We start from the raw sequence: 27676 nt of genomic DNA on the forward strand, positions 1-27676 counted from the left end.
AACCTTTGGGTCTCCGCGCTGCTTTTAGTTATTATATTAAGGCCTCAGTTTTTATGTCCCCGGGTGTATTCTCATCTGTCAATCAAAGAGAGTTCTTTCGCTTCACAGCAGAAAAACGTAAACTCTATTTAAAGCTTCACACAATGTTACAGAAAAAACATTGCCTATAATTGGTGTGGAGAATTTTGAATGTCGAAGAAACCAAGCATACCATCTTCATTCAGTTTTAGCTCCGGTAAGACTAAAATTCAGAAGTTCATATGCCTAGAATTCCCCACCGTTCGCTTGTGACTTTTCCCCAAGTATTAAACATCTTAAACTAACCGATTTTAGCTCTTACCGATCTCATTTTAATCGCTCAGGAGGATGGCTTAGTTCACCTGTATGACACTTCTGTTACTGGTACTCAAGCCTTTCTCAAACGTAAGTCCTCAGTTAAAATATCATTCTGCGTGCTGTTTTTTCTCCTGACGCTCCCGTGTTCCACAGATAAAACAACATTACTCTCCTTGTTAGTATTGCATGTAGTCATGTCTTTATGGTTAAAATTCAAACCGTACTCAGTAAGTCATCAGAAGCTGAGTTGTAATATACTTATCTTAAAGTCTGATTGACCAAAAATCGTTCACATTGGAGTGGATGTGTTCGCTCTTCATCCTTTAGATTATGAGTTCTGGTAATAGGACAATCGGTTAAATTGGGTCTTGACTATTGGTTCAGAGTATCAAACTCCCCTCCATCTACTTCAATTCAGCCGCCTGGATTTCACCAAGATTCCTCACAAAGTGTAGGTCAAGATGGATCAGATGAATCTGTACCTGTCAAGTTAGTTACCTGACCCCTCACAACAGTATGGCTTTCCCTGTAGAAAAAACGGGTGCCTAGTTGGATTAAGTAAATTTAGTATACGTGAATGTAATACACTGCCGGCTTTCGTTAATTTAGCAACAACTAATAGTTGCAGCTTTTCTAAAATGAAAATCACGTTTCGTGATCAACAGATAGGTGCAAGGAATTCTAACCTCACGTCAGTCCATAAACTATAGTACCAAATTTCAAAAACTTTTGATAGTTCATTAGTGTATATTCAAGGCACAATCACTAGCATATTTAAATTACAAGGTAAATTCAGAAAACTTAGTATGATATTTCTCTGCGTCTTCTCGTCATACCAACGGACTACAACTCAAGCTAGAGAAAAGTTGAGACCACTATTTAGCTCTTGAATGTGATTCATCAGTAAATATATACACTGCATTCAGTTGTCTACAAAGAAAGTAGTAACTTTTCTCAGTGTGTATCTGTTCGGATCACAGTTCACACCCGCTTGTTGAGATAAAATATATGAATAGAAAAGAATAGGGTTTTTACGAAACATCTATTTCAGTGAAAAACCCAATGTTATCCCAACAAAACGAGTGCTGTCGAAGAGTTAGTAGTGTAACTTGCTTTTGTAAAGCATAAATAAAGAGTAAATACAGCTTTATCACAACTGCGAGCATTAAAGACGAAAACATATGGCTGATCAAAATCCGATTAGTTAAGAATAGTTAAAACTCATGACCACTGGCTAAATATCAGGTGTCTTATCGATCGTTCCTTTCCTGTACATTGGACAACTGTTTCACCCTAGTATGAAGTTCTTGTGTAGTGCATATTCACTACCTTGTCAGGGGTCGGTCTTCAGGCCTCGTAGATTGACCTAAGTTGGAAATTTGGACCACAGGGTGTCAATTTTGTGGTCCAGAGATAATGCGCTCACCACGAACTTTAAAGGTCTTGTATTTGATCTCTGGTAAGATCGTTGGTGTGCAGTTCTAGGGAGTCTCTTTTTATGATAGACAATCGTACAGTACTCTTTAGTTCTCAAAGGTTGGTTGGCTGAAGCTAATCCATGGCATAAATTGTTGATAGTTCTACTAATTAAATCATATGTTTAACCAAACGAATTTAAACTTCACAGTTATTCACATATAGAGCGATATTTTTGATTACTAGATTATGAAGCACATAATAACGCAGTATTCGACGTTAAGTGGCTTTCGTCTGGATCAAGCTTTCTGACAGCCTCCGGAGATCAGTCTATTAGATTGATCGATGCTGAAACAGGTGTCATAATACAACAATTCTTTGGACATACTATGTCAGTACGCAGTCTTTCATTTATGCCCAGTGACTGTCGTAAGTAATTCTTTCTGTATGTAAACCTTTTTGTTAAGGTTTTTGAACCAACTCAAATCACTTATTCAGATCACTGTAGAAACATACGAGTGATTGGTTACGATTAATAGTACTAAAATTTAGCTCGTATTGTCGGTATTTAAAAAGCGTTTACAGTGGTGTCTGTCCGTAGTTTTGATGACTTTGTTCCTATAGTGAGTAGTTGTCTAAAAATAGTCTCTATGTACGGAATAATGATGCGGATAAAACAGCTGTTTAAACTACATTTTGTAGTTAAACTGCCTGTTGGCAAAGTGGTATTTGCATCCGAACTTGAAAGTTACCCATATTATATTCTTTGGCTATCAGTCAAACTTCATTCCATCTTCTCTGACTCTTTTATTTATTTATATATGTAAACATAAACATTGGTACAAGGAAGCACCAAATAGATATGTGCCACATAAATCATTTAATTTATGTGAGGGCTGGGATACTACCCGGGTGCCCAAACTGGTATACATAGTCATATCATCATAAGCAGGATGTTGGTTGTTGTAGTTACAACTTGCTCTTAATGAGTACCAGGTTTTTTTTAGCTGTTTGTGTTTACTCAAATATTATATAAGTGCACTAAACGTTTTATATTTCATCTGATTAAATACTCTACGAATCGATCACTGTTAGGTTCTCCGAAAAGTATGACTAATATGTTGATATAATTAAAAAAAGATTTATGCGAGTTATATTCAAGAAATTTTTCACAAGACAGTCATTGCAGCACTATATTTGGTTCTAAGCTGTGTTTAATCATGCCTCAGACTACTTGGTCTCATGATTCAATAGACCTTATTCGGGTAGTTGGTACATAGTAAAAGGTACTAATCAAAAAATATGGTGCCAAATGAAAAATTTATTATGTTTCTGCCACTTTCTTTCAGGCAAAGTGAAAAAAAGTGATAATACTTTTGCAAACCAGTTATGTATCGCACAATAAACATGCTCATACAACATTAACTGGTTCCTGAAAATAAGTTCACCAATTTATGAATGATTATTATCGTATGCAACCATATAGCAAAGTATGTAAATTACTTGCATTATGTTTTCAGTGGATTCAGGCAGTTACCAAACATGGCAAACTGCCAAACACTAAGCTAAGTCATTCAAGCTGGAAAGAGACCTGTTCCCCAGTGGTTGCTTTCGGACTTGTGCACTGCGATGTAGCTTCTGTTATACTGTTAGCAAGTTCGATACATTCCTTATTGTCTAGATGTAAATTAATTTTGCGGGACTACCTGATGCCTTTCTCTCCACGCATTTTACATGATAAACTATTTGAAATATTCCCGACCGAAGCTGCTACCTTGACGCGGTGGTCGGGCTTGCCTATCGTGATGGCCCAACCGAGCTATATTGGCTGGAACATATGGTCCTGTAGGTTCTACCATGCCAGGCAGGTCGATTGGAGAACGGTAAGACTAAAAGCAGCAACTCAAAGTCTGAGGGCGAAGTCGTACTGCTGACTGTAGAGGGGTGTGACAGCAGTAAGGTGTTTCCCTCGGACAACCGGCATCTGAAACGATGCTACCTTCCCACAAGGAGGGGTGGGGTTAGAAAAGGTCGACCCTAAAAGTGTCACACCTCACCTTACCTCACGGATTTCCGTCTGCGGCGGTAAGGCCCTTTGAAGAACGGAGCTAACCTTCCACGAAAAGGCCGTGCGCGACCGGCCTCAAGCAGTTGTCCCCTGGGCTCGGCGGTCACGTTCCCAGGCCGTTAAGGCCGACATTAATCCATCTTCCTTTTCAGGTTCCTCAAGAAATACCCTTCCACGATGTGGGCAGCCGGGAAGTGACACCAGCCCTCATACCCGTGACAGCACACGAGACCAATGTGGTCACATTCAAATCCTTCCTACACCTCCTAATACCTCTCTTATCTCCATGACTAGCCCTTCTGACGTCTCTTTATCACCTCGCACCGCTAGGGCAAACGATTTGAGTACGCGGAACGTTATTCCTGGTCTCCTGAAAATACTCTCTAAACTACACGTAGGAGCTTTTAACGTCCGAACACTGTGCCAAATAGGACAGCAGGCTTCCTTAGCTAAGAGTTTAGAATCCCGCGCCATCGATGTGTGCTGCGTCTCCGAAACGCGCATACAGGATCCGAGTAGCGTCATTCATTTGACCTCACCATGTCAAAATAAAGAACCGACTCGATTCACACTTCGTGTATCTGGAAGCCCTGATTCTGCTTCCCGTGGCCTCGCCGGCGTAGGTATAGCATTGAGTCCTAGGGCAGAACTGGTTCTCTTAGAGTGGGTCCCAGTAGACAGTCGTTTGTGCGCTGTCCGACTGAACGGAACAGTAAGAATCCGGAAAGACAGGGACACTCGTCGTTGCCTCTTCGCCGTCCCTGCTTATTCTCCCACTGACTGCAGCGCAGATGATGTAAAAGATGAGTTTTACAGAAAGCTCTCCGACCTCCGAAAAGCTAGGCGCTCGGATGTAGTAATAGTGGCCGGTGACTTTAATGCTCAAGTAGGTAAACGAAGCGATAGGGAAAGACACCTAGGTGGATCTTATGGTGTCGTGGCTCAAAGAACAGATAATGGCGACCGTCTGTTGCAGCTATGCTCAGATAACCGCCTATTCCTTGCAAATACTAACTTTAAGCATAAGGAAAAACATCTTTTAACATGGCAACCCCCTAATTCGTCCCAACGTTGGACCCAAATAGATCACATCGCTATCAGCCACCGCTGGAGGGCTCGATAGAAGACTGTCGCTCATTCTGGAGCACATGCTTAGATTCAGATCATGCTCTAGTACGAGCGCATATTTGCCTGCGTCTTACTGGACGTAGGAAAGACGCTATAAGTAAACCTCTTAGGGCCCTACTTAATGATAGTCAAGCTAAGAGTATATTTCAGGAACAACTAGGAAAACAGTTAGGCAGCCATGTATGTGATGCCCACCCCGATGCAGCATGGAACGATATCCGAAAAGCTGTGGAAACAGCAGTGATATCTGCTAGTACGGTAACCCGTAAGGTTAGGGAGCAACACTGGATCTCAGCAGCATCTATCGCACTGATAGATGCCCAGAAACTCATTCCATCTGGCTCTGAACATAATGAAGAGCGGAGTCAGCTTAAGCGCAAGCTGACAAGAAGTCTACGCAATGATCGTGAACGGTGGTGGGTAGCGAAAGCAAGAGAGATGGAAAAGGCAGCGGCAATAGGTAATAGCAGACAATTGTTCAGACTCGTTAAGGAAACCAACTGTTAGCGAAACAATCTCAGAGAAAGATGGACATACTATACATTCTCAATCCAGGAGATTGGATCGATGGGCAGAACACTTTAGGGATCAATTCAACTGGCCTTCAGCCACACTTCGGTTTCCCATGATCTCCAGTCAACCTGAATGGCAAGTTAATGTAGGTCCCCCGTCTCTTTACGAAGTTGAAAAAGCCATAGGAAATCTGAAGCGAGGGAGAGCAGCAGGCCCTGACAGGTTTACTCCTGAGATTTTTAAGAATGGTGGTCCAGTATTAGCAGTGAGATTAATTGAGGTCTTAGGTAGAATTTGGGAACTGGAAGTAATTCCATCTGATCGGTCTCAATCACTGATTGTGCCAGTCTATAAGAAAGGACAAAAGTCCTCTTGTGACAATCACAGAGGACTCAGTTTGACTAATATAGTGTCTAAAATATTAGCTTCAATAATACTTCGACGCCTAACTAAAGCTCGTGGAGAGCAGACTAGAGAAAATCAGGCTGGTTTTCGACCTGGACGTGGTTGTATAGACCACATATTCACACTACGTCAGGTTCTAGAACACAGACACACATTCAGACGCCCCACAATGGTAGTATTTCTCGACCTTAAGGCGGCATTCGACTCGATTGATCGTGAGGTTCTATGGCAGTGTTTGTCACTGAAAGGAGTACCACAGAAGTACATTAACCTTATAAAGGCTCTCTACTCGAACACAACTGGTCGAGTGAGAGCTTATGGCGAACTGTCATCAGAATTGACTACCTCAAGTGGTGCTCGTCAGGGCTGCCCACTCTCTCCATTTTTGTTCAACTTTGTCGTCGACGTACTTTTAGTAATAACACTTTCCTCGTCTAAATTTCCAGGGGTTGAACTTCTACCGGGAGGTTCACTTGTTGACTTAGAATATGCTGATGACATAGTTTTATTTGGTGAAGACGCTGACAAAATGCAGAGTCTTCTGACCACTCTAAGCAACAATGCAAGCATGTTCGGGATGCGATTCTCTCCCTCGAAATGCAAAATGTTGCTTCAGGATTGGGTTACATCGACACCCGAACTAGTGATAGAGAGTGAAGTAGTTGAGTGTGTCGATCGCTTCGCTTATCTTGGAAGTCTCATCAGCCCTTGTGGTCTGGTGTGTGACGAAATCTCAGCACGGATACAGAAGGCTCGACTAGCTTTTGCCAACTTGAGTCATTTATGGCGTAGGCGAGATATCCGTCTATCAACCAAAGGAAGTGTGTACTGTGCAGCAGTTCGTCCCGTCCTACTTTATGGAAGTGAAACATGGCCGGTAAGAGTAGAGGATATTCATAGGTTACTAGTATTCGATCATAGGTGTCTTCGAAACATTGCTCGTATATCCTGGGACCATCGAGTAAGTAATGCAGTTGTTAGGAAACGGGTACTAGGTAAGGATGGCAAATCAATTGATGATGTAGTGAAACTTCTTCAGTTGAGATGGCTGGGACACATGTTACGTATGCCCAACGACCGACTGCCTCGACGTGCTATGTTCAGTGGTATAGGAGCAGATTGGAAGAAAGCTAGAGGCGGCCAAACCAAAACATGGCACAAGTCCATGAAATCACTGACAAGTGGACTGAATCATATTGGTAGGTGTAGACTACCTTGTTGGGGACCGTGAGATGATAGCAACCGATGGTTAAAGACCCTGAATGACATGGCTCAAAATCGTCTGCAATGGCGCAGGTGCATACACTCTTTGTGTTCTCCCAAATTTTGATCTCCTTATTCCTCCTTGTCTGTTTTTTTTCTTTATCCAAATTTATTTCACTGGATTATACTCTTTAAATAACATCTCCAAACACTAATTTTCCGGATTACTGTTTATACTCTTATTACCTCTACCACTACGGGATTTGAATCGACCACTACATCTGTGTGCTAATGTAGTGTAGCAACTCGAACTGATGTGCGTACGTACGAAGTTCTACGTTGTTACTGACTGACTGACTGATTTGAAATATTCAATGTTATTTATCAGACCGTAGCGTTATGTACATTGTGGTTAATGGAAAATGTGTGAAGTTATTTTTAAGCAATACGAAGTTAAGTGATCTTTTTACTCTGTGTTATCAACAAGAGATGTAGGTATATCAACGTGATATATAGTACTACCAGGATTTTTCTTAATCTTCAGTACAAAGGATAAATCAAATCACTCGTCATCATTTTCTGCTGTTACCAGTATGGGGATTTTCGAATATCTGTTAAGTTGTTTTCATTCTCACTGTAGTTTTTTGTCTAAAAGATAAATGTTGAATATCAAACATATTAAAAAGCTTTGTACAAGAAAATTCATTCCCTCTGCTATAACACATTCTGGTGTGCCGACTGAATTTCTAAGATCTCTGAGCTTATCTCTAAATTCGATGTATCTTTTGGGTTTTATAACATATCGGTACTACCTGCTAAGCACTTTTAATTCCTTTCTGTATATGAATTCAATTTTTCTATAGATTAATTTATTTTCTTATACACGAATTGTACTTTTTGCTCTGTTAATCCATCCAGATATCTTTGCATCTACTTCACGCGATGGTAGTATACGTATGTGGGATACTCGGGTTAAACCGGACGCACTAAATTTTCGAGGTATTATTTTGCTAATTTAAATGAACAATTTTTTGTAGCTTCGTCATTATATTACCGTAATTGTTTGGTAACAATTTATCATATAATGTGAGCCGTATTGTGCCGCAAAATGATACTATTATCATAGCATATTTTGAGTTTAGTAATTTTATCCAATTCAACAATAAAAAACAAAACGATCATGTGGGTGTCTAGTACTTTACATAGTAACTAGAATAATCCCTTCAAATCCTAAAGTCTTATTACTTTGTTTCCAAAAGAGATGCCAATGTATGTAGAATTTACATCTGTAGAGTTTTAAATGGAATATAAGGACCATTAGCTTAATCTGTCTACTATGATTCGATAGTTTTCCACCTGGAAAACGTTAAAGCTATTTGTATAATGTATTGCTTAATCATTTTGATTAGTTTTTAACACTATTCCTTGTAGTGTGTAGTTTGCTATTGGCACCAACTTTTACATCGTCATTACTATGATCATACTAACATACCCGTTTGTATAATCGCAACTGGTTTTTGCTCGGCTGAAAATTGACGGATGAACGGCTTTCTGTATCCACTTATTCGTATACATCCAGCTGTTATATTAAAGAGACATTTTTGTGCACAACACACCAAGCGAAAAGCAGTGACATGATAGTTATCGTGGGCAATTTTTCACTTCATAAGCATAAACTATGTTGAGTGAGGTGTAACCATACAATATATATTAATTTTGTCGGCTTGATGATTATTAAATAATTGAATTCACGAGCCAATCTAAGCTAGACCATTACTGAAGACCTGGAAGCAGTGGACGGCCGTTTCACCCTAGTATGGGACTCCTCGGCAGTGTGCAACCACGATCCCGCATGTGAGACTCGGACCCAGAGCTCGAACGCTTAACTCCTTAACCACTGAGCCGTCATCCAACGGTGTTAATGTCTAACTTCAATCAATCCGTGGTCTTGCGCAACCCTTCATCAATTGTCCGAGGTTGATAACTGTCTCTACCGGACACGGACTGGAATCCACTGGTCACGGACGCGCACTGCTGAGGAGTCCCATGCTAGGACGAAATGGCCGTACATTGCGTCCAGGTTCCCAATGGTGGTCTAGCTTAGATTCGTTCGTGAATTCAATTGTTAAGATCATTACAATATTTATAAATCCCCATATCCATTCTTAAAAAGTTTGTTAATTTCTTTTCCAATTTTATTTTTTACGAATATTGGATAGCTAGTTTTCTTTGAGATTTCTGTTTACGCGTACAACTTTTCATGCATGACATGTTTTGTTTATCTGTACCACTAGTTTTAATCACTCGGTTGTTATCAATCACGTCCCGGTCCCATCGCGTTTGGCTCCAAAATTAAAATAAGATCTCTGATCCTTCATAAAATAAGTATTCTGAAGCCCACAATATAAGTCTACAATTAGTCACTGACTAGCGTTCTGATCATCCATTTGTTTTCGGATATTTTACTCCTCTAAATGTTGTTAGAATGAAGATATTTTCCGTTCATTATCTCTCAAGGTTTTTCAAGCCATCTATGCCACTGAAAGTATACAATCCACTAGTCATTACTTTGGATCCATTTTATATATTGTTCTAATGCTTGCCAACATTCATCCGTTTTCGATATAAAGTTCACGAATTTTAAACCAAAGTTTACATCTCATTGAAGCCCTTATATATATATATATATATATATATATATATATATATATATATATATATACAAATGCATTTCAATTGCTTCAATTAAAAAGGAATCTATATTCTTACTAAGTTTATTGTGTTCGTTGTTACCTACAACTTAATCAATGAATAGACCTGTTATCTTAATATTTATCCGTTACATCTTCATGATACATCTTTTTTCCAAGAAAACCTCAGTGAATATTGAATGTACTGGTCTACTGATGTCGGTCCCTTGTTACTATTGTATTATTAATTAATTAATTAATTATTACCATTAACTAGGCTCACCAGGAATATCAAGTGTTGGAGTTTTACCACAATGTCATGTACCATTTTTGCCTAATTCTTCTAATACAGACGGAAGAAGAACACGTACTCCAAAGCGTTCAGCGGTATGTCGTACGGAATTTAACTAAATATTCTTCGCATTGGTTGTTGCTGATGAAATTTTTAGTACCTTAGTTGTTATTAGTTACTGAAATATTGATAGCTATAATGAAATGCGACTTTCTTGGTGAACTAAACTGCCTAGTCTTTCACATATTAAAATTCCAACCTTCGATTTTGAGCGTTTTTGGTTTGAGCGAATTGTTATTTATTTATTTACTTGAACACGTGAATATTGGTACAAAGGGGCACCAAATACATTTACGCCACACAATAATAATGAGGTTGTGAAGAGATAGAGAACGAAAAGTGCGTATAATAAAAAACAACGACGAACAGATATTAGTGTATGAGAGAAAAATAATAATGATGGGAGAAACAGTCCAGTTAGCAAAAATATAACCAGAAAGAATTCTTTCAGTTAATGAATTTACGTTCATGTTTATGAAGAAATTTACGGTGGGATCAGTATTGGCCTCTATTGTGAGCCATTTCTGATAAATTCTCTAGCCACTGTGTTGCGCCATGTCTAGGGCCCCAATCAGGGAGTAGTGAAGGACCATAAGAAGCCAGTCCTGTGCAGATTTCTTTCATACCACGACACGCCGCTTTTTCCAACTGATTCTAGCGTCGACAAATAATGCACGACGTGGAATTCTCTGGGATGACATTTGTAGAACATGTCCAAGCCACCGAAGTCAGTGTTTCAAAATGATGACACCGATCGAATTTTCACAGCTCTGCCCCGAACATGCGTCGCCGAACCTCTGCATTATCAACGTGGTGTTGCCACTAGATGTCAACAATCCTTCGGATACAACGATGATGAAGCAGAGAGAGTCGTCCAACATCCTCAACTCGGAGAGGCCAGGTTTCATAAGCATAAAGCAAAACTGCTCTTATCGACGCGTTGTAGATTCAACCTTTTATAACGTCATCGATAACAAAGTCGAAGAGGAATGGTGAAATTAGGCAACTTTACCTAACCTCACTACTTGAATGGAACAGTGGAGAGAGTTGGTTGTATGCCATCATTATCTAAGATGTTTGTGTATGGGGCTCTCAGTATATTAATAAACTTCTCAGGTACACTTCTTCAATAGACAATCCAAGAGAACAGTCCTGTCCAATGAATCGAAGGAGGCCCCAGTGTCAAGAAACACTACGATGGTTGGCTTGTGATAAGTATGACGCCGTTCTAACATTTGGCGGAGGATGAAGATATGATCAATACGTCTCTGATCAGAACGAAAACCAGCTTGCTCCTTGCGAGTCGATATTTCTCGGGTTTTGAAAAACCTACGAAGCAGGATGGAAGTCAATAATTTTGACGCGATCGGAAGTAGACTTATTCCCCGATGGTTGTGGCAAAAACGACGTGAACCCTTTTTAAAGATAGGGATGACTATTGACTAATCCCACGATGTCAGAATATGTTCTAATTGCCAGACCTTTTTGAACAACTCAGTCAGTTTCATAACCATAAATTCACCACGATCTTTAAAATGGGCCGGAGGTGAGTCATCTGGGTAACGCTTCAAGAGTTGGAGTTCCTCCCGGACTCCCGCGTCCTTAAGTGAATCAATCGTCACAGGCTATGACAGTAGGACAGTCTGATTGATGTTGCCGTAGCAGTAGACCAGTTGAACTGCTCTTTGAAAAACTGTCCATCGTCCAAGACTTCGATAAATGTCACTAATTGGCATTACGCCACTTTCACAGATTGTTGCACTCACATCAGACTTCTTGCTGCTAGTGCTTCCGGTAGTTACCAGATGCGGCTGCTGCTTCCGACTTATTGGCGCGCTCCGACCACTAAGCCTCTCGGTCCTTACGCAAGCTTTGCTCAATTCCATTACGTAAAAGTCTCCGTTTGCGGTCAAACTCGTGGCCATCTGGGGTAGACCGACGGGTTTCAATGAGTTTTAAGGAGTCTGCAAAAACCCAGTGCTTGTAAGCGGCACGTTTTACGAAGCTGTAAGCGACTCTACCCGCCATTTTCATGGTGTCATGCAATTGCAACCAATGCTCATCCATACTTTTCGTTGGGTTGGTAGCTAGCCTTGAACATAGCTCGGTTTGATATTAGTTTGCAACATAATCTGCAACCAATTTTCTGACATATATCCGTTTAGGATGATGAATTTGTTGGTCGCTGAAACGTAAAGTAAGATTAGTGCAAACAAGGTCATGATCTGAGTCCAGTTAGGTACTCCAAAAGGAGCGGTAGTCTTTTACACAAACAAGCCCAACCTGAGCATTCAAATCTCCGGCTAGTACTACAATATCTGTCGAATGCACTTTCTGGAGAAGAACAGATAACTGGTGGTAAAACTCATCCTTGATCGCATCCGGGCTGCAGTTTGTCAGGACGTAGGCGGAGATGAAATGACATCGTTTCTCACACCGATTTCTTCTTACCTCGATGTAAATTTCTAAATTAACAGCATATAACCGACTGTTAATCGGGATCCAGTCGATCAGTGCTACCTCAGCTCTAGCGCTTAGTGCGACACCAACGCCAGCAAGACCAAACGAAGATGCCACAGGGTCCATGGACAAACGCACGTAAAACAAGCTTTTTGAAGCGACAGATGGAGTGCAAATTTGTAGTACTTCACCAGAATCTTGAATACGGGTCTCGGATAGACAACAAACATCTAGATTAAGACTTTCCAAAGACATAGCCAGCTCTATCTGTTGTCCAACCTGCATAATTGTGCGAACGTTGAAGGCATCCAGTTTGAATGGTGCACGTGGTTTCAGTATTCGTATTCGATGGTAGCATTCAACTTCCGACTAGTCAGTGACTTGAGATTGTTTAGTTAGGACAGGGTTTCCACCATGGGCGAGCTGCTGTATCGGTTAAAAATAAAATTTGCAAAACGAAAATAAAGGGGAATACATAAATGCCTTAGTATAAAAGAAATAAATACGAACGTTATCATATGATCGTGAATAGGATTTGTCCGAGCGAGTGTTGAAGCAATAGAAAATTTTCCAATCGTAGTTATCATTGATTTGTGTGACGACTGTGATACTGCCCGGGCCCCAAAACTGAAGCAGTGGGTATTTCAGGGAACCACTTCCCGAGCCTTTGACCTAAAGGTTTAATCCACAAGGCAGTGGAGCAACGTTAGGCGATGCAGTCCCATGGTGGCCAGTGACCAACAGTAGTCTCATATGCCATTTCTTCCCTCAGGATCCCGGAGCCCCTGTGCACCATTGGTTTGGAATCAGGGTTTTCCAACTCTTCTAGGTGAATCCTGTGTGTCCACTAATCTGGTGAAAATGTCGGACATTCGCTTTTCGTTCTTTTGATTTTGTAAACAACACCCCCGCCTCGAAATGGCAGTGAGTAAAACTTCCGTGGAGGTGGCTGAATACGCGTGGCCATGTAAGAGCATTTGGAGAGGGAGAGCAGACTCTCTTCACCCCCGGTCGTATCAGGGCATTTGGGGTATAGTAAAACCAAGTTAGAAAGAAATCAAATGAATACATAGAATTGTACAAGCAAATAATTCATCATCTACAGTAAATTGATCGTTAAATTTTACTAAATATATACGTTTCCTCATGCGTATTACATCTTTTAATTGCAGACTGATGCACAAAGTGTCACTTCGGTCTTGTTTGTGGATGATAATACCTTTTTGTCTGCAGGATCATCGGATGGGTAAGTTAAATTGTGTAGTCAGTATGACGCGATATTTTTTAGATTGATTACCAGTAGATTTATTTCATCCCAAAGTTGTTTCTGAAGATTGTCGAGGCAAACACTGCCTAATAAATCCAATCACACTGTCATTAAGACTGTATATCTGGTTACCAGAATAGTTGAACAGGTAGTAACAAATTTGGTTTCCACCTTGATGGCATGTTTTATTGGTGCTTTTAGTTTGATGTAGAATATTCTTAATCACGCAGCATAAAGATCTACCATGTTTCAAGATCGTGACTACTGTTGAGCGTGGGGTTGTATTCACGTTGGAAAAACGCGTTGTACAGCATCTCAGTTACCATGTTATCGATCGTCTTTTACTTCATCCTGCATGGCAACTTGGGCCGATGCATATATATACCTGGTCCTACGTTGTAGCTGACTGATTGACTTATCCTGTATACTGATCAGTCGTAGTATCGTAAATTACTTTTTTTATGATTGATATCAAGAAATTATTTTAGTTAGTATGCGATGATTAAGCGCATTTACCTTGCAATTTTTTTCAACTGAAAGATTCTAAGGTACAAATTTTGTTTTCCTCAGGAAATAATATAGATCCTAATCTCATAGTGTATACGCGCAAGTATAAGATTCAGCACTCTTTGTATACAGTTTCTAAATGTTTAATACTGTTTCACCTGATGTCGGATAAATGGTTTAAATTATCATCATCTGTATCCATAAAATTCTAAATCATTTTATGGGCACAACCATGTGTTTTGTTGATAACATTACAAAATAATTCTTAGTGTACATTTGCGTCAATCAACGCCATATTTCTCAGTGAGCAAGAGTGGGTTTTAACGTAATCGTCTCATAACGTACATGGTCATCCGTTCTTGAATGTTTTTTACTAGAGAGTATCAAACTATAACTACACATATGTCTAATACTTTTTGTTATTAAATGATTCTCTAATTAATTTCTCATTTCGTAACGTAAAGCTGTTTTCACATTTTTATTTTATTCGCTTATTTTCCTTTATTCTTTTTAACAGGTCTATCAAGATGTGGGATTTAAGACGAGTGTTTTGTGTTGGAAGTAAAAAGCAAGCAAAACCAAAATTTATTTTACCTTATTCAGGTACTTCACAAAAACAAAGTGGTAAGTAGTTTCAATTCAAAAAATATTTATGCAATTTTTATGGAAAGTAATCTAATGGAATAATGCCCCTTAAAGGTTTAATTAAAGGCATCTTTTAAATTCTCCTTATAATGTAATCCATCTTGTAAGTTTATGAAGACTTGTAAATACAGCTGGTTGATCTGAGTAGTCTATTCATCTTTTTCGAATGAACTTAATGAACAATTCGGATTGCATATCGGTGAAATGAACTCAACTAACATGCTGGAACGGCCACTTGTAGTGCATCTTTGGTTCCTTCGTTAATATTTAATAACATTTTTTTTGTATAACTACTTTTCGTAATGTGACCATTTTCTTCAACTTTGTAACGATGATGGTGAATACCATAGTAGTTCAATTATCGATCATCAGAAATTGATTATTGGAGAGAAAACTATGAAAATCAATTATCTAACTGCTACCAAATCTATTACATTTGTTTGTTATATGTAGAATCGGATAATAATGATTGTGATAATTATTAAAATGCATATTTAGTGTCATCTTGATCAGTGTGATCTCTTTTCACTGGGCTAAGTTATTAAATTGTAACAAAAATTATTTGTAGATGGTTATTTTGTTTAATTATTTAATTGTATTTTATGAAATCTCACATCCTTTATTACCATCTTTTTTTCCCAGTTTTAAGTATTATCCATCCTCCGAATTCTCTAAATAATAACAATGTTTTGTGCTTTTATTATAAATAATCTTGTAGTGGAATTTTATTCATGATCTGTGTCCAATATTTACATGATATACCTTTTGATTTCAGATATAGTTACTGAATATTTTCACCAGTTGAATTTATTGTTTACAAGTAATCAAAGAGCATAGCATCAACATGTTTCAGCTTTGGAAGCTGATAGCTAATGAAGGTTACTGCAAACTCACTGAGCTATTAATTAACATTTACTTCTGTGTACAGCCAAACCTAAAAATACACACAAATCTACGTTAATCAATCAGTTATAGGCGACATAAGAAACGGAAACAAATGTCCGTCGGTTCAGGTTACCACACAACATCAGAACGATAAAATGAAATTATCAAGTTAAATAGTAAAAAAAAAAGTAAAATCATAGTACTTTCAGTAGTAGTAAGGAAGACTAATCATTAGAATGCATCGCTTGACAAGCAGGTATGTATGAATGAATATTAAAACTCACGATTGAAGAGAAGATAAAAAAATTAGACGCTAATGCAATCGATTCCGTATTATGTCATCCAACGTCTCGAACTGCTGACTGAAGTTATCCCAGATAGTCTACACCCTTTGACATGGCTGAATTTAGTATAAATCGGATGAAAAACATCAGAAGTTTAGAAAATCCTCTGTAATTTTAAATTATTTCATGCCAATGTAGACAGTGAATAATACATTTGTACATTAATAATGTGGCAGATTGACAACTGAAGACATTACTCCTATACTCCTCATACAGATAAAAGATTTGATGCACCTGGTTGAAGACATAAGTATCTAGTACAGATCAGACAAACATAAATGATTGGGAAATTAGTGTTGGTGTATGGAAAGTTGATCCGAAAAATTAATAGGAGCTAAAATCACTTACCCATATATAATTTTAGTTCCAAATCCATGTGATTTACGTAAAAACTAACTATAGTTTTTGCATACGTACAACTGATAAATGAGATGGATCAACCGATAAAGCATGTTTGACTTAAGATCAATTATCGGGGTCAGATAATCCTCCGTTATAATCTTGTGTCACGAATTATATAATATGTATATTTTATATGTGTGATTTTTTATTCGTGTTATCATTGATTGTTTTTCCCTTGTTTTAAAAAATAGAAACAACTAGGACTGTTTACCGACATCATTAGTAGTTAACTGTTTATATATATCATTTCTCGGTGTGATAATGAACTTGCTTACTGTTTTGCTAGGAAAGGCTTTACGTGTTTTTTTGTATAAACTATCTCCTGTTTGTTAAACAGGATTGAATCATTATTAAATCACAGTCTCGAACACTGCTCAAAGCATAAGTCTGTACTTATATATGTTTATGCTGGAAATCCTTATACTTATGGATGTTATTATCCTTTTCACATCAAGAAATGTAGTTACTGTTGCAGGTAACCTTGTAAACAATGGCTTACGCTTATTGATTTATATTATTGTTCAGAAAAACTTCAACTTAATGAGCTTTAACACGAATAATAATAATACCATGCGAGAATTTTTGTGTATGCTTATATTGCTATGAAACTCGAGGACTGTTTTATGCTAGCATATTAACAGTTACCTCACAAGAATTAGGTTTTTTGGTTTGTGTTTGTGCCATGCTTAAGAATCTCTTCAAGCTAATCATTAGTATTACCTGACCATATGTAATTCTTCCGAAGAAGTTATTTGATTTATCTCAAATTCACATTTTTTTATTATCATCAAAGTGTTTGTTCACTTGAGTTAATTTTAAATGGGACTCTACAGATTACCAAAATATTTATGACACCCTAAACTATTCCATTTTTTTCATTCAGTCGAGTTATTATACGAATATTGATTGCGAAGATTCGATTAACAGTAATGACCTAATTTGAAATAATTGTTTCTATTCTCTTCAAAGTTGGCTGATTTCATATCAGGGAGTAGTTTGAAGGTTATCTGAAAACAGAACAACAGAAGTAATCGAAAAAGAAAGATACAATTATCCATATACTTATTGAGCAATGAGTACTGGAATATACTGGAGCCTTGACTTGATAGTTAAATCGCTAATTTTGTGACGATTGTATCAAATGGTTGAATTCCATTCCACTAAATTCAGTTTGTGGAATTAGTTAGCTTATTACTTTCTGTCACAACGAAATTTCTTAGCTTAAATCTGGATGGACTTATCTGTATTTGTTGATTGGGTTACATTAGTTTAAAGAAAAGGATGTCAACATGAAATTACGCTTTGACAGAGTACATAGTTAGCAATTAAATAAATTACTCCATCCAATCATCAATGTTAATTCTTTTGCTTATTCATTATTATTGTAAATAGTTAGAATTCAGTCAGAACTAAAAATATCGAACGACTGAACTTTAATTGAATATATGAAGAAATCCCCTTTTTAAATCCGGCGCTTGTTTAATGTTTCGTTATTATTAGTTTTTAGTCTCAATGGTTATTGGAGCTTATAAAATTATCAATCTTCCATTTCAGGCTATTCGGATTTGGTAGTCAATTCTTATAGAACACGTCTATTCGCCAATTGCCTAGATAATGTTGTATATGAATATGATCTGACACAGTTAACTACACAACCAGGTAAGCATATATATATATATATATATATATATATATATATATATGACCTTTTTTTGCAGATATAATTTTCTGCCTAAAATTTGTGCATTTTCTCAAAGCAAATAATCATTTTAAGAATTTTTATGACGATAGTAATTCGAAAATAATAGATTACTCTGTAATTGTATTATTTTTATATTTAGTATTTCCTTTTGCGATTTAGGTCTGAATAATTCAATGTTTTATGTTCAAGGTAAAATTATTAGCTTATATCTAAACTCGTTGGAAAGTATGTAACGTCTGTTTAGTTCCTCCCGTCTTTCACTGCTCAAAAAATAATTTAAAATAAAACAAAGTACAACTTTCCATTTTTATTAGTTTATCTGTAATGCAACAGATATACTAAGATTTTTATATTTCTCATTCACCTCCTTTATGACCAGAGTAAAAAATAATGGTAAAATGATTTCCGATTTTACGTTTCCTTTCTCTTTTTATTCAGTCATGTATCTCTGTTTTACCTTCCAATTTATAACGCTACCCATTTGAATATTAAAAACAATCACTAACAATTAAACTGATATCTTAATTTCTTTGGGTAGTTCTAATTCTAATCAATGATTATTTGTTTAGTTGGACGGTTTGTAGAAGTTCATTCGATTTCAAGATAGTTCCTGTGGCGTGCTGACATCGATTCCAGAATAATTAACCAAATTTTTCCCTTCATATAAGCTTACTCCGGAACTGATTCGTACAACTCCAGTCAAAACGAAACGTAGAGCTGTGTAATCTGACAACGAGTATAATACTTTTAAATCACTCATTGAGAGTTAAATAGTTCACTGTAGATAAGAGATCGTGAGTTTTCCATCGCTAACAGGCTTCAAACTAAAATGACATAATTGTGTAATACTCTCTGTTCTTTATAGGGTCTTTAGATGGTACCTGTCCATGGCGAGAGCTATCCGTAGATGCTCATTGACTTTCACGGCATCTATGCAGTTCAAGATTCCGATTGCTTCTTAGTGTAGCACAGTCGATGAGAATTCGATCGTAAATTACGATGAGTTTAAATATAACTATCTAGCAAGTATTCTCTTTTCCATCGTTTTCGACAGAAAATGCTGAAACAATGTAGTTATTTTCTGAATATACAGTTGAATATGTTAAATTTATTGTAAAGTAGTATCTTCATAGTAATATTCATTTCAATAAAAATCATATAACTTCAGTGGAAATCAGCATGTATCAAAATAATGCCATTTTTCTTGTTGATCATCTGTTAATCTCTCTGAGTGTAAGTTGGGCTTTATTTCAAACACGTAATCACTATGCTATAACAATAATGTTTATCGATTTACAGATTTTATTATCTTAAGTCTTTTTACTTTCCCTTCCAGTTTTCGTTTATACTGGTCATGTGACAGATTCATTCTACGTGAAACTAGATATCAGTCCAGATGATTCCTACATAATTTGTGGTAGTTCAGATCGTCGAGCTCATATTTATGCTGTTGGTAAATGTCGACAACAACCAATAGTTCTTTCCGGTCATACAGGTGAAGTTAGTGTTCCACGTTGGTGTAAAGGTGATCCTACTAGGATTGTTACTTTGTCAGATGAATCTCAAGCATTTGTTTGGAATATGTTTCCCGCTCGACGTTATACTTTACCGGATTCGGGGGAATTAGCAGGTAGGTATTAGAGTGATTTCTTTTTCTTTTCGACACGTTTATCACCTCACAAACCATATTAAATTATTGATTGAAGTCTAATAAAACACTCAGTAATATATTCCTTGATTGGTGAGACTATGATTACTGGTGATTTGCTTCATCCTGCACAATATAGATAGCTAACATTTATTAAATAGTCTGATGAAAATTATTTAGATTCGAACTATAATTGCGTAATCTGGTATACTCATGCTCTAAATGTCATTACCCTTACACATCTGTTGATGTCGATTTTGATTTGTTTTTAATGATAAACCGTTATTTTGATTATTCTGATGCATTGATAAAGCTCACATATTGTGCAAATCTGATATTTGCTGTTGAATTCGGAGTCAATTTACGCGCACAATCAGAATATTAATCCTTTGTCGTCATTTTAACTCTGTGAATAATACTTTCGTGATATTACTTATAGATACTGCTCTTTATTTTTTTATGTTGTTACTAATATCACTCATACTTCTATATCTATTAGAATCGAAATTCAGTCCTCTCCTTTACTTCTCTTTGTGTTAGTTCCCTTCCTCACTGTACTGCTTTTATATGTGGCAACTTTGATCGATGTACTTTTAAGCCAGTTCATGCATTAAAGATTATACTACCGGTGTATTCCAATCGAATTTAGCGGAGTGAGATTTAAACCTTTGATCAAATAGCTGAAAGTTGAGTACTTTGAAAATTAATCCACCTTTTTTACTATTGGAACCATATCCTATACCCCAAACAAAACAAATATCAAAAAGTAATATTCACTGGACAGTTAACTAAACATATACTAGCGAAATAAAACCATAATATCTGTGTGTTGTTGACTGGATTGCATATAGTTAGTCACTGGTAAAAACAGTCAATAATGCTAAATGTCTAATTGTTGTATCGATTAGTTATAACTGCTTCTGCACTCAAAACTCTCCTTTAAAATTGTGAAATTGATAGTGACGTGATTTGACCTGAGGAAATATTCTACTCTTTGATGTCTTCGTTTTTTATTCATAGGTCTCGCTGAACTTATTTCACCTTCAAAATCACTTATGAACACAAATCAACTAGAGAAATGTATTTTATCTTCAACTACATCACAGTTGAATAATGTAAATAATAAATTAGGTAGCCTTTCTTTACCCGATTTCAATTGTCGATCACCCATGACTTCAGCTCGTCGACGACAATCAAATATCCGACATTTCCTTGAAACTGTCTCTCCAGTTAACTCATCTAGTTCTACATCAACTACTAACAAATCTTTGGTCGCTTTATCTTCATTGTCAAACATTATGAGTACAAATGGTGTAGTTTTAAGTTCAAATCTACAAACAAAACGGTTGCCAAGTTTAGCAACGCTTACCGAAACTTTAGGTGGGGTTGTACAACGATTTCCAGGCTTATCAACAGGATTCCAAAATATCCATTCTGCACCGAGTACACCTCCTTTAGGTTGTTATTCTTTGAACTCTGTCAATCGTAGTCCATTTATTAATACTCCAACAAAAATTGAATCTCCTATAACACCAGAACAGTTGCTTATTCATCCATTCTATATGGGTAGGTTTACTTTTTTAATAAACTCTCCATTCTTTACCTATGAAAAATACTATCGTGATAAATATATGCATATACTGTTTAGTTTCTTGCATACTTTGAGAAGTTTTCACAAAGTTGTGTTTAAATTCATTACTTCTGTGTATGACATAGTTGAAACACATAAATAACATCAATTTTTTAGTTGGTACTTTTGATTGAATTCATTATTCATACTTTACACATTGTCTAACCATTTTGTCAAAACTAGTAGTCTTTATGACAGTGAAGTTAATTGTCTTCTAGAAGTTTCATATAATTCATGTAAGAGAGTCGTTTGGTCTTATATTTATTTATGTATAGTATTATTTACAAGGTTTTTGTAAACAACTCGAAATATGAACAAGCTATGGAGAGGAAAGTTTCGATCTTTAACAACGACAAAAGTAAATAAAATATGGAAGAGAAAATAACACCGACTAAAATTTATCAAAAAAGAACTTGTCAGATAACAAAGTCAGTCAGTCAGTAACAACGTAGAACTTCGTACGTACGCACATCAGTTCGAGTTGCCACACTACATTAGCACACAGATGTAGTGGTCGATTCAAATCCCGTAGTGGTAGAGGTAATAAGAGTATAAACAGTAATCCGGAAAATTAGTGTTTGGAGATGTTATTTAAAGAGTATAATCCAGTGAAATAAATTTGGATAAAGAAAAAAAACAGACAAGGAGGAATAAGGAGATCAAAATTTGGGAGAACACAAAGAGTGTATGCACCTGCGCCATTGCAGACGATTTTGAGCCATGTCATTCAGGGCCTCTAACCATCGGTTGCTATCATCTTGCGGTCCCCAACCAGGTAGTCTACATCTACCAACATGGCTCAGTCCACTTGTCAGTGACTTCATGGACTTGTGCCATGTTTTGGTTTGGCCGCCTCTAGCTTTCTTCCAATCTGCTCCTATACCACTGAACATAGCACGTCGAGGCAGTCGGTCGTTGGGCATACGTAACATGTGTCCCAGCCATCTCAACTGAAGAAGTTTCACTACATCATCAATTGATTTGCCATCCTTACCTAGTACCCGTTTCCTAACAACTGCATTACTTACTCGATGGTCCCAGGATATACGAGCAATGTTTCGAAGACACCTATGATCAAATACTAGTAACCTATGAATATCCTCTACTCTTACCGGCCATGTTTCACTTCCATAAAGTAGGACGGGACGAACTGCTGCACAGTACACACTTCCTTTGGTTGATAGACGGATATCTCGCCTACGCCATAAATGACTCAAGTTGGCAAAAGCTAGTCGAGCCTTCTGTATCCGTGCTGAGATTTCGTCACACACCAGACCACAAGGGCTGATGAGACTTCCAAGATAAGCGAAGCGATCGACACACTCAACTACTTCACTCTCTATCACTAGTTCGGGTGTCGATGTAACCCAATCCTGAAGCAACATTTTGCATTTCGAGGGAGAGAATCGCATCCCGAACATGCTTGCATTGTTGCTTAGAGTGGTCAGAAGACTCTGCATTTTGTCAGCGTCTTCACCAAATAAAACTATGTCATCAGCATATTCTAAGTCAACAAGTGAACCTCCCGGTAGAAGTTCAACCCCTGGAAATTTAGACGAGGAAAGTGTTATTACTAAAAGTACGTCGACGACAAAGTTGAACAAGAATGGAGAGAGTAGCTTCGGTCGGGGTCAGATAACAAAAGCTATAAACCAACTTCAAAAACCTGTCTATCACTTATTAAATGGTTTAAATAATTTTTTTCTGGTTAGCGCTTTTCAACGAGTTAGTTTTCTACGGGATCGGGTCTCTAACCCCATGCCCAACCCTCCTCCTTTATCCGGGCTTGGGACCGGCAGGCGGAGTTATCACTCATTATTATTACTTTATTGTATATACTTTTAGTTAATATGACAAATGAAATTGTGTATTTTACTTTTTTTTATTTACTCACGCATGATGTTATCAGAAGATTCTGAAAATATTAATCCAGACGATTTGTTACACTCAGTGTCATCTCAAGGTCTTCCTTTGGATTGTGTTGATGGACGAGTGTTAAGTCAGTCTCCAATTATCCGTTGTTCTATAGACAGACCTGCGTATAATCCGAATTCTCCGACTACACCATCAAAAAGATTTCCATTATCCTTAAATCAATCAATTTTTAATACTCCAGTGTCACAACCGGTAAATTAATCGTCATAAATAATATTTGTGACATATTTTTATGAGGTAGAAATAAGTTTTTTCTCAGTAATTTTTATTATTACATTTGGGAAGAGGATTAGAATTTAATGTGGTGGGTTTCTAAAGTGAAAATCTTTCAATTCACCATAGATATTTCAAATTATTTTAACTTTAAGAAAGTAAGTTTTAATTGCAATATTTTGTATGTGTTTGTTTTGTTAAATCATTGATTCAGAGTTGGTAACTCATTATTTTAGCGACTATATTATTCCATTACTACTAGTATATTATTAGAAAAGCCATGTTCATATGGTTCTGAAGATAATTGGTGCTTAGTAAACTTTGGTAATCCAGTATAGTTTTAAATAATACGGCTCAGTCAAACTTATTACCTCATATTTAGTAGGATTTTGTGATTTAACAATTTTTAACAGACACGTGAAATTTCAACTCAGCAAAGAGATTGAAAAAGAAGTATATAAAGTAACAAATCATATAAAGAAGAGTTTGTATAGTAGATCATCACCTTTTAACGAAAACAAATGACAACGATTAACCCTTGCATTTGACTCCGTAGACCGCGAGATTCTGTGGCATTGTCTGTCATTGAAAGGCGTACCTGAGAAGTACATAAACCTTGTGAAGGCTCTTTACTCGAACACTTCTAGTCGAGTCCATTTTTGTTTAACTTCATCATAGATCTATTAATGGAAATAACATTCTCGTCTACTGAATTCTCGGGTATTGATCTCCTTCCAGGAGGTCCACTTATCGACTCAGAATACGCAGATGATATAGTCCTGTTTAGTGAGGACGCCGATAAAATGCAGAGTCTTCTGGTAGCACTGAGCAACAATGCCAGGATGTTTGGAATGCGCTTCTCTCCCTCGAAATGCAAGTTGTTGCTTCAGGACTGGCCTGCGTTAACACCTGAACTAAGGATAGGGAGTGAAGTAGTCGAACGCGTTGACAACTTCAGTTATCTTGGAAGTCTGATCAGCCCTAATGGGTTGGTGTCTGACGAAATCTCAGCACGGATTCGAAAAGCTCGCTTGGTTTTTGCCAACTTACGTCACCTATGGCGAAGGCGAGATATCCGTCTATCAATAAAAGGACGGGTATACTGCGCGGCAGTCCGTTCTGTTTTACTTTACGGCTGCGAAACATAGCCACTAAGAGTTGAAGATACTCGTAAGCTACTAGTATTTGACCAGATAACTTAAAAATATTGCTGGCATCTGCCGGGATCACCGGATAAGTAATAGTGAGGTTAGACGCAGGATATTAGGGAATGATTGTAAATCAATTGATGAGGTTGTAAATCTTCATCGACTGAGATGGTTGGGCCACGTGTTACGTATGCCTGAACACCGATTACCACGACGTGCTCTGCTAACCGGTGTTGGAGATGGTTGGAAGAAAGTTAGGGGCGGCCAAACCAAAACGTGGCATCAGTGCTTGAAGTCACTAACTTCTGGTCTGAGCCATGTTGGTAGATGCAGACTAATTGATTGGGGTCCGCATGACTTTCGTAACCAATGGTTGGAGACTCTTGGTGACATGACTCAGAATCGATCACAATGGCGTCGGTGTATACACTCTCTGTCTTCCCCTAAACTATGAGATTAAAACCTCTTTATATCTTTCTTTCTACGTACGAAATCTTTCTTCCTGTACTATATCCCTATATGCAATCCTTTTTTATATATTACCACCATTGACTTAACTACTCATATGAATCTGTTCATCTTGCTGTGCGGTATGGCAACTTGGACCGATGCATATATGTGCCTGGTCCTACGTTGTAGCTGACTAGACTGACTCCTTGCACAATTGAAGACTGTCAACAACATGTAACCTTGCAGATTATACCATAGGTTTTTTATCCATGAGCATTGTGTCATCATTTCAGCAAGATTTCAGACACACGAATAGTCCTGTAAATCCATCGAATGAATTTACTGGAGTTCTGGAGTTTTTCACTAAACGGTCACAGATATATTTTCTTATCAACACCTGGTTTTTAAAGTGTTTGTGTTATATAATAGAAACAGTCTTGGTTACATTTTTTCCACACTTCAGTCAGTTGATGAATTATCTATAATGGAATCAAGAAAACGTAGAAGATCAGATATATTTGATGTTTCTCCTGGTTCAAGTCCAACTCTTGTCAATTCTGGTAGAATTGATTTGCCTAATAGTGTTAATCGTGTCAGAGAAAAAAGACGTCGGTTAACTGCATTTCCATCAACTTCACAATCGGTTGCTTCTCCCAACAGTTCTCCTATTGTTCCAGTGACTGTAAGTATTTCAAAACATTTATTTTGCTAACTGATAAAGTTTTGTCCGCTACGTTCATTTCCCATCTTTTTTTTGGTCCCAACAATCCTTTATTACCTCCTTTTTAGACCAACGTCAACATATTGACTCCACCATTCACGTATGCTAACTCAGTCTACCAAAAAACTATAAAATAACCTTATTTATCCATGCTACTTAGTATACGTTTATTTATTTATTTCTACAACAACAAATTTCCCTAATATAGGTTGTCAAAAATCACCCTTAATAAAGCTAAATGATGAATTTGTGATAAGATGGAAGAAAACATAATCTTGTAATGAGTGGTGATACAAACAATAGTAGTATTTATCGTAAGACATAATTCAGTGTTAAAAAATAACCAATACAAACGCTGTTCTTTTAACGGGTGCATCTTATTTTCATACCACTCTTGGTGAAATGATTTGCATCTTGTGGACTTCAAAAAACAACATCTGAAAGTGGCAACTTTTGGTTTTTTAGCATTTGAAGTCCATTTTCAGATCTTCACTTCATCTGTTAGATCTGTAGTCGCTTACTAAACATCACTGACTTCGCAACTTCCCTTGATAAACCCTCCGTGTCCACCGACCTGAATGTACGCTTTCCCATGTTATTTAACAGGAGTCACTTTCTTCATGTGAATATAATTTCCGGGCTTTGTTCAGGAGAATTAATAAGCACGTAGTCGTTGACTAGATTTCATCGGCATAGTAAAATCTAACTCTCAACCGTACCATGACATTTAGTAGACGTATTTATCTAGATTTTATGTGCAATAAATATACAGAATAAAATAAATTATTTTAATTTCTCTATAAATGTATTATTTGCAAATTTATTATTATTACTTTTTGGAAATAGAATTCTCGACGTCGGCGAATGACAACAATGTGTCCTTCCGCACATAATCCGATCACAAAGTATTTCAAGAAAAATGACTGACGTTTTTAACAGATGCTACCTTTTTGTAATATAATTTTAACTTGTAGATATTCTTTTCTTGTATGATCCCTTACATTTTTTTATGGAAGCCAGTTTTTAAATTTTTTATCCTTATGTATTTTCTTTTTCTTATAACAAACTAAACTCTGACTTATGCACGTTTACGTGTACATTTCACTATACAGTGATATTTTTATATGTGTAGAACTTTGCAACTGTGTTTCTTCATTTTTTAAATAACGTTTTATACCTCAACACGTACAGATCTATTTTTAGAATTTTATACAGTACTGTTTTGTAAAACATAACCTTTCTGCTTAATATGAAACTGTATTCAATTGAGAAAATAACTTGACCTCATATTCTTTTCATTAAACCTGATATATTGAGACTTTGTATTTTTATAAAATGTGCCATTGTCTATCTGTTTTCTTTGTCAATTGGTGTATAATAGTTTTATCTTGCAGTTGTTTTCAACGGAAGTCTTTACTGTTTTTAAAGTGTATCGTTATTGGGGTTGCAAGAGTCATAATAATCGCTCAACCGCAATACGATTAATGTTTTCCAATCATAACTTTCTCGTGGTATAACTACTGATTGCATGCTGCCTCCCCCTTGCACCACTATAGTTTCATGATTGTTCCAATTATTTTACAAAATAAAGTTCGTTCAAAGATTGAA

The 27676-nt window shown here is 37.1% G+C and overlaps 1 protein-coding gene across 1 annotated transcript; it reads left to right on the forward strand.

Moving 5' to 3' along the window:
• On the forward strand, nt 1-27676 carry MS3_00010115 (uncharacterized protein). The gene is made up of 15 exons (XM_051218456.1): nt 1-117; nt 153-235; nt 269-302; nt 334-423; nt 1999-2181; nt 7988-8068; nt 10037-10146; nt 13744-13817; nt 14863-14969; nt 18176-18280; nt 19660-19953; nt 20992-21537; nt 23511-23728; nt 25811-26029; nt 26915-27676. Exons 1-15 carry the CDS (start codon nt 54-56, stop codon nt 26993-26995), a joined length of 2289 nt encoding a protein of 762 aa, XP_051073912.1. The 5' UTR covers nt 1-53; the 3' UTR covers nt 26996-27676.

This window comes from Schistosoma haematobium, chromosome 1 (assembly GCF_000699445.3).
Source record: "Schistosoma haematobium chromosome 1, whole genome shotgun sequence".
NCBI lineage: Eukaryota > Metazoa > Platyhelminthes > Trematoda > Strigeidida > Schistosomatidae > Schistosoma > Schistosoma haematobium.

Excerpts from the sequence above, each read along its gene's own strand:
- MS3_00010115 (XM_051218456.1), top strand. The coding sequence starts at position 54 with ATGTCCCCGGGTGTATTCTCATCTGTCAATCAAAGAGAGTTCTTTCGC. Across the intron at positions 21,538-23,510 it reads TATTCATCCATTCTATATGG|AAGATTCTGAAAATATTAAT; the intron begins GTAGGTTTACTT and ends TGATGTTATCAG. Across the intron at positions 26,030-26,914 it reads CTCCTATTGTTCCAGTGACT|AATTCTCGACGTCGGCGAAT; the intron begins GTAAGTATTTCA and ends TTTTGGAAATAG.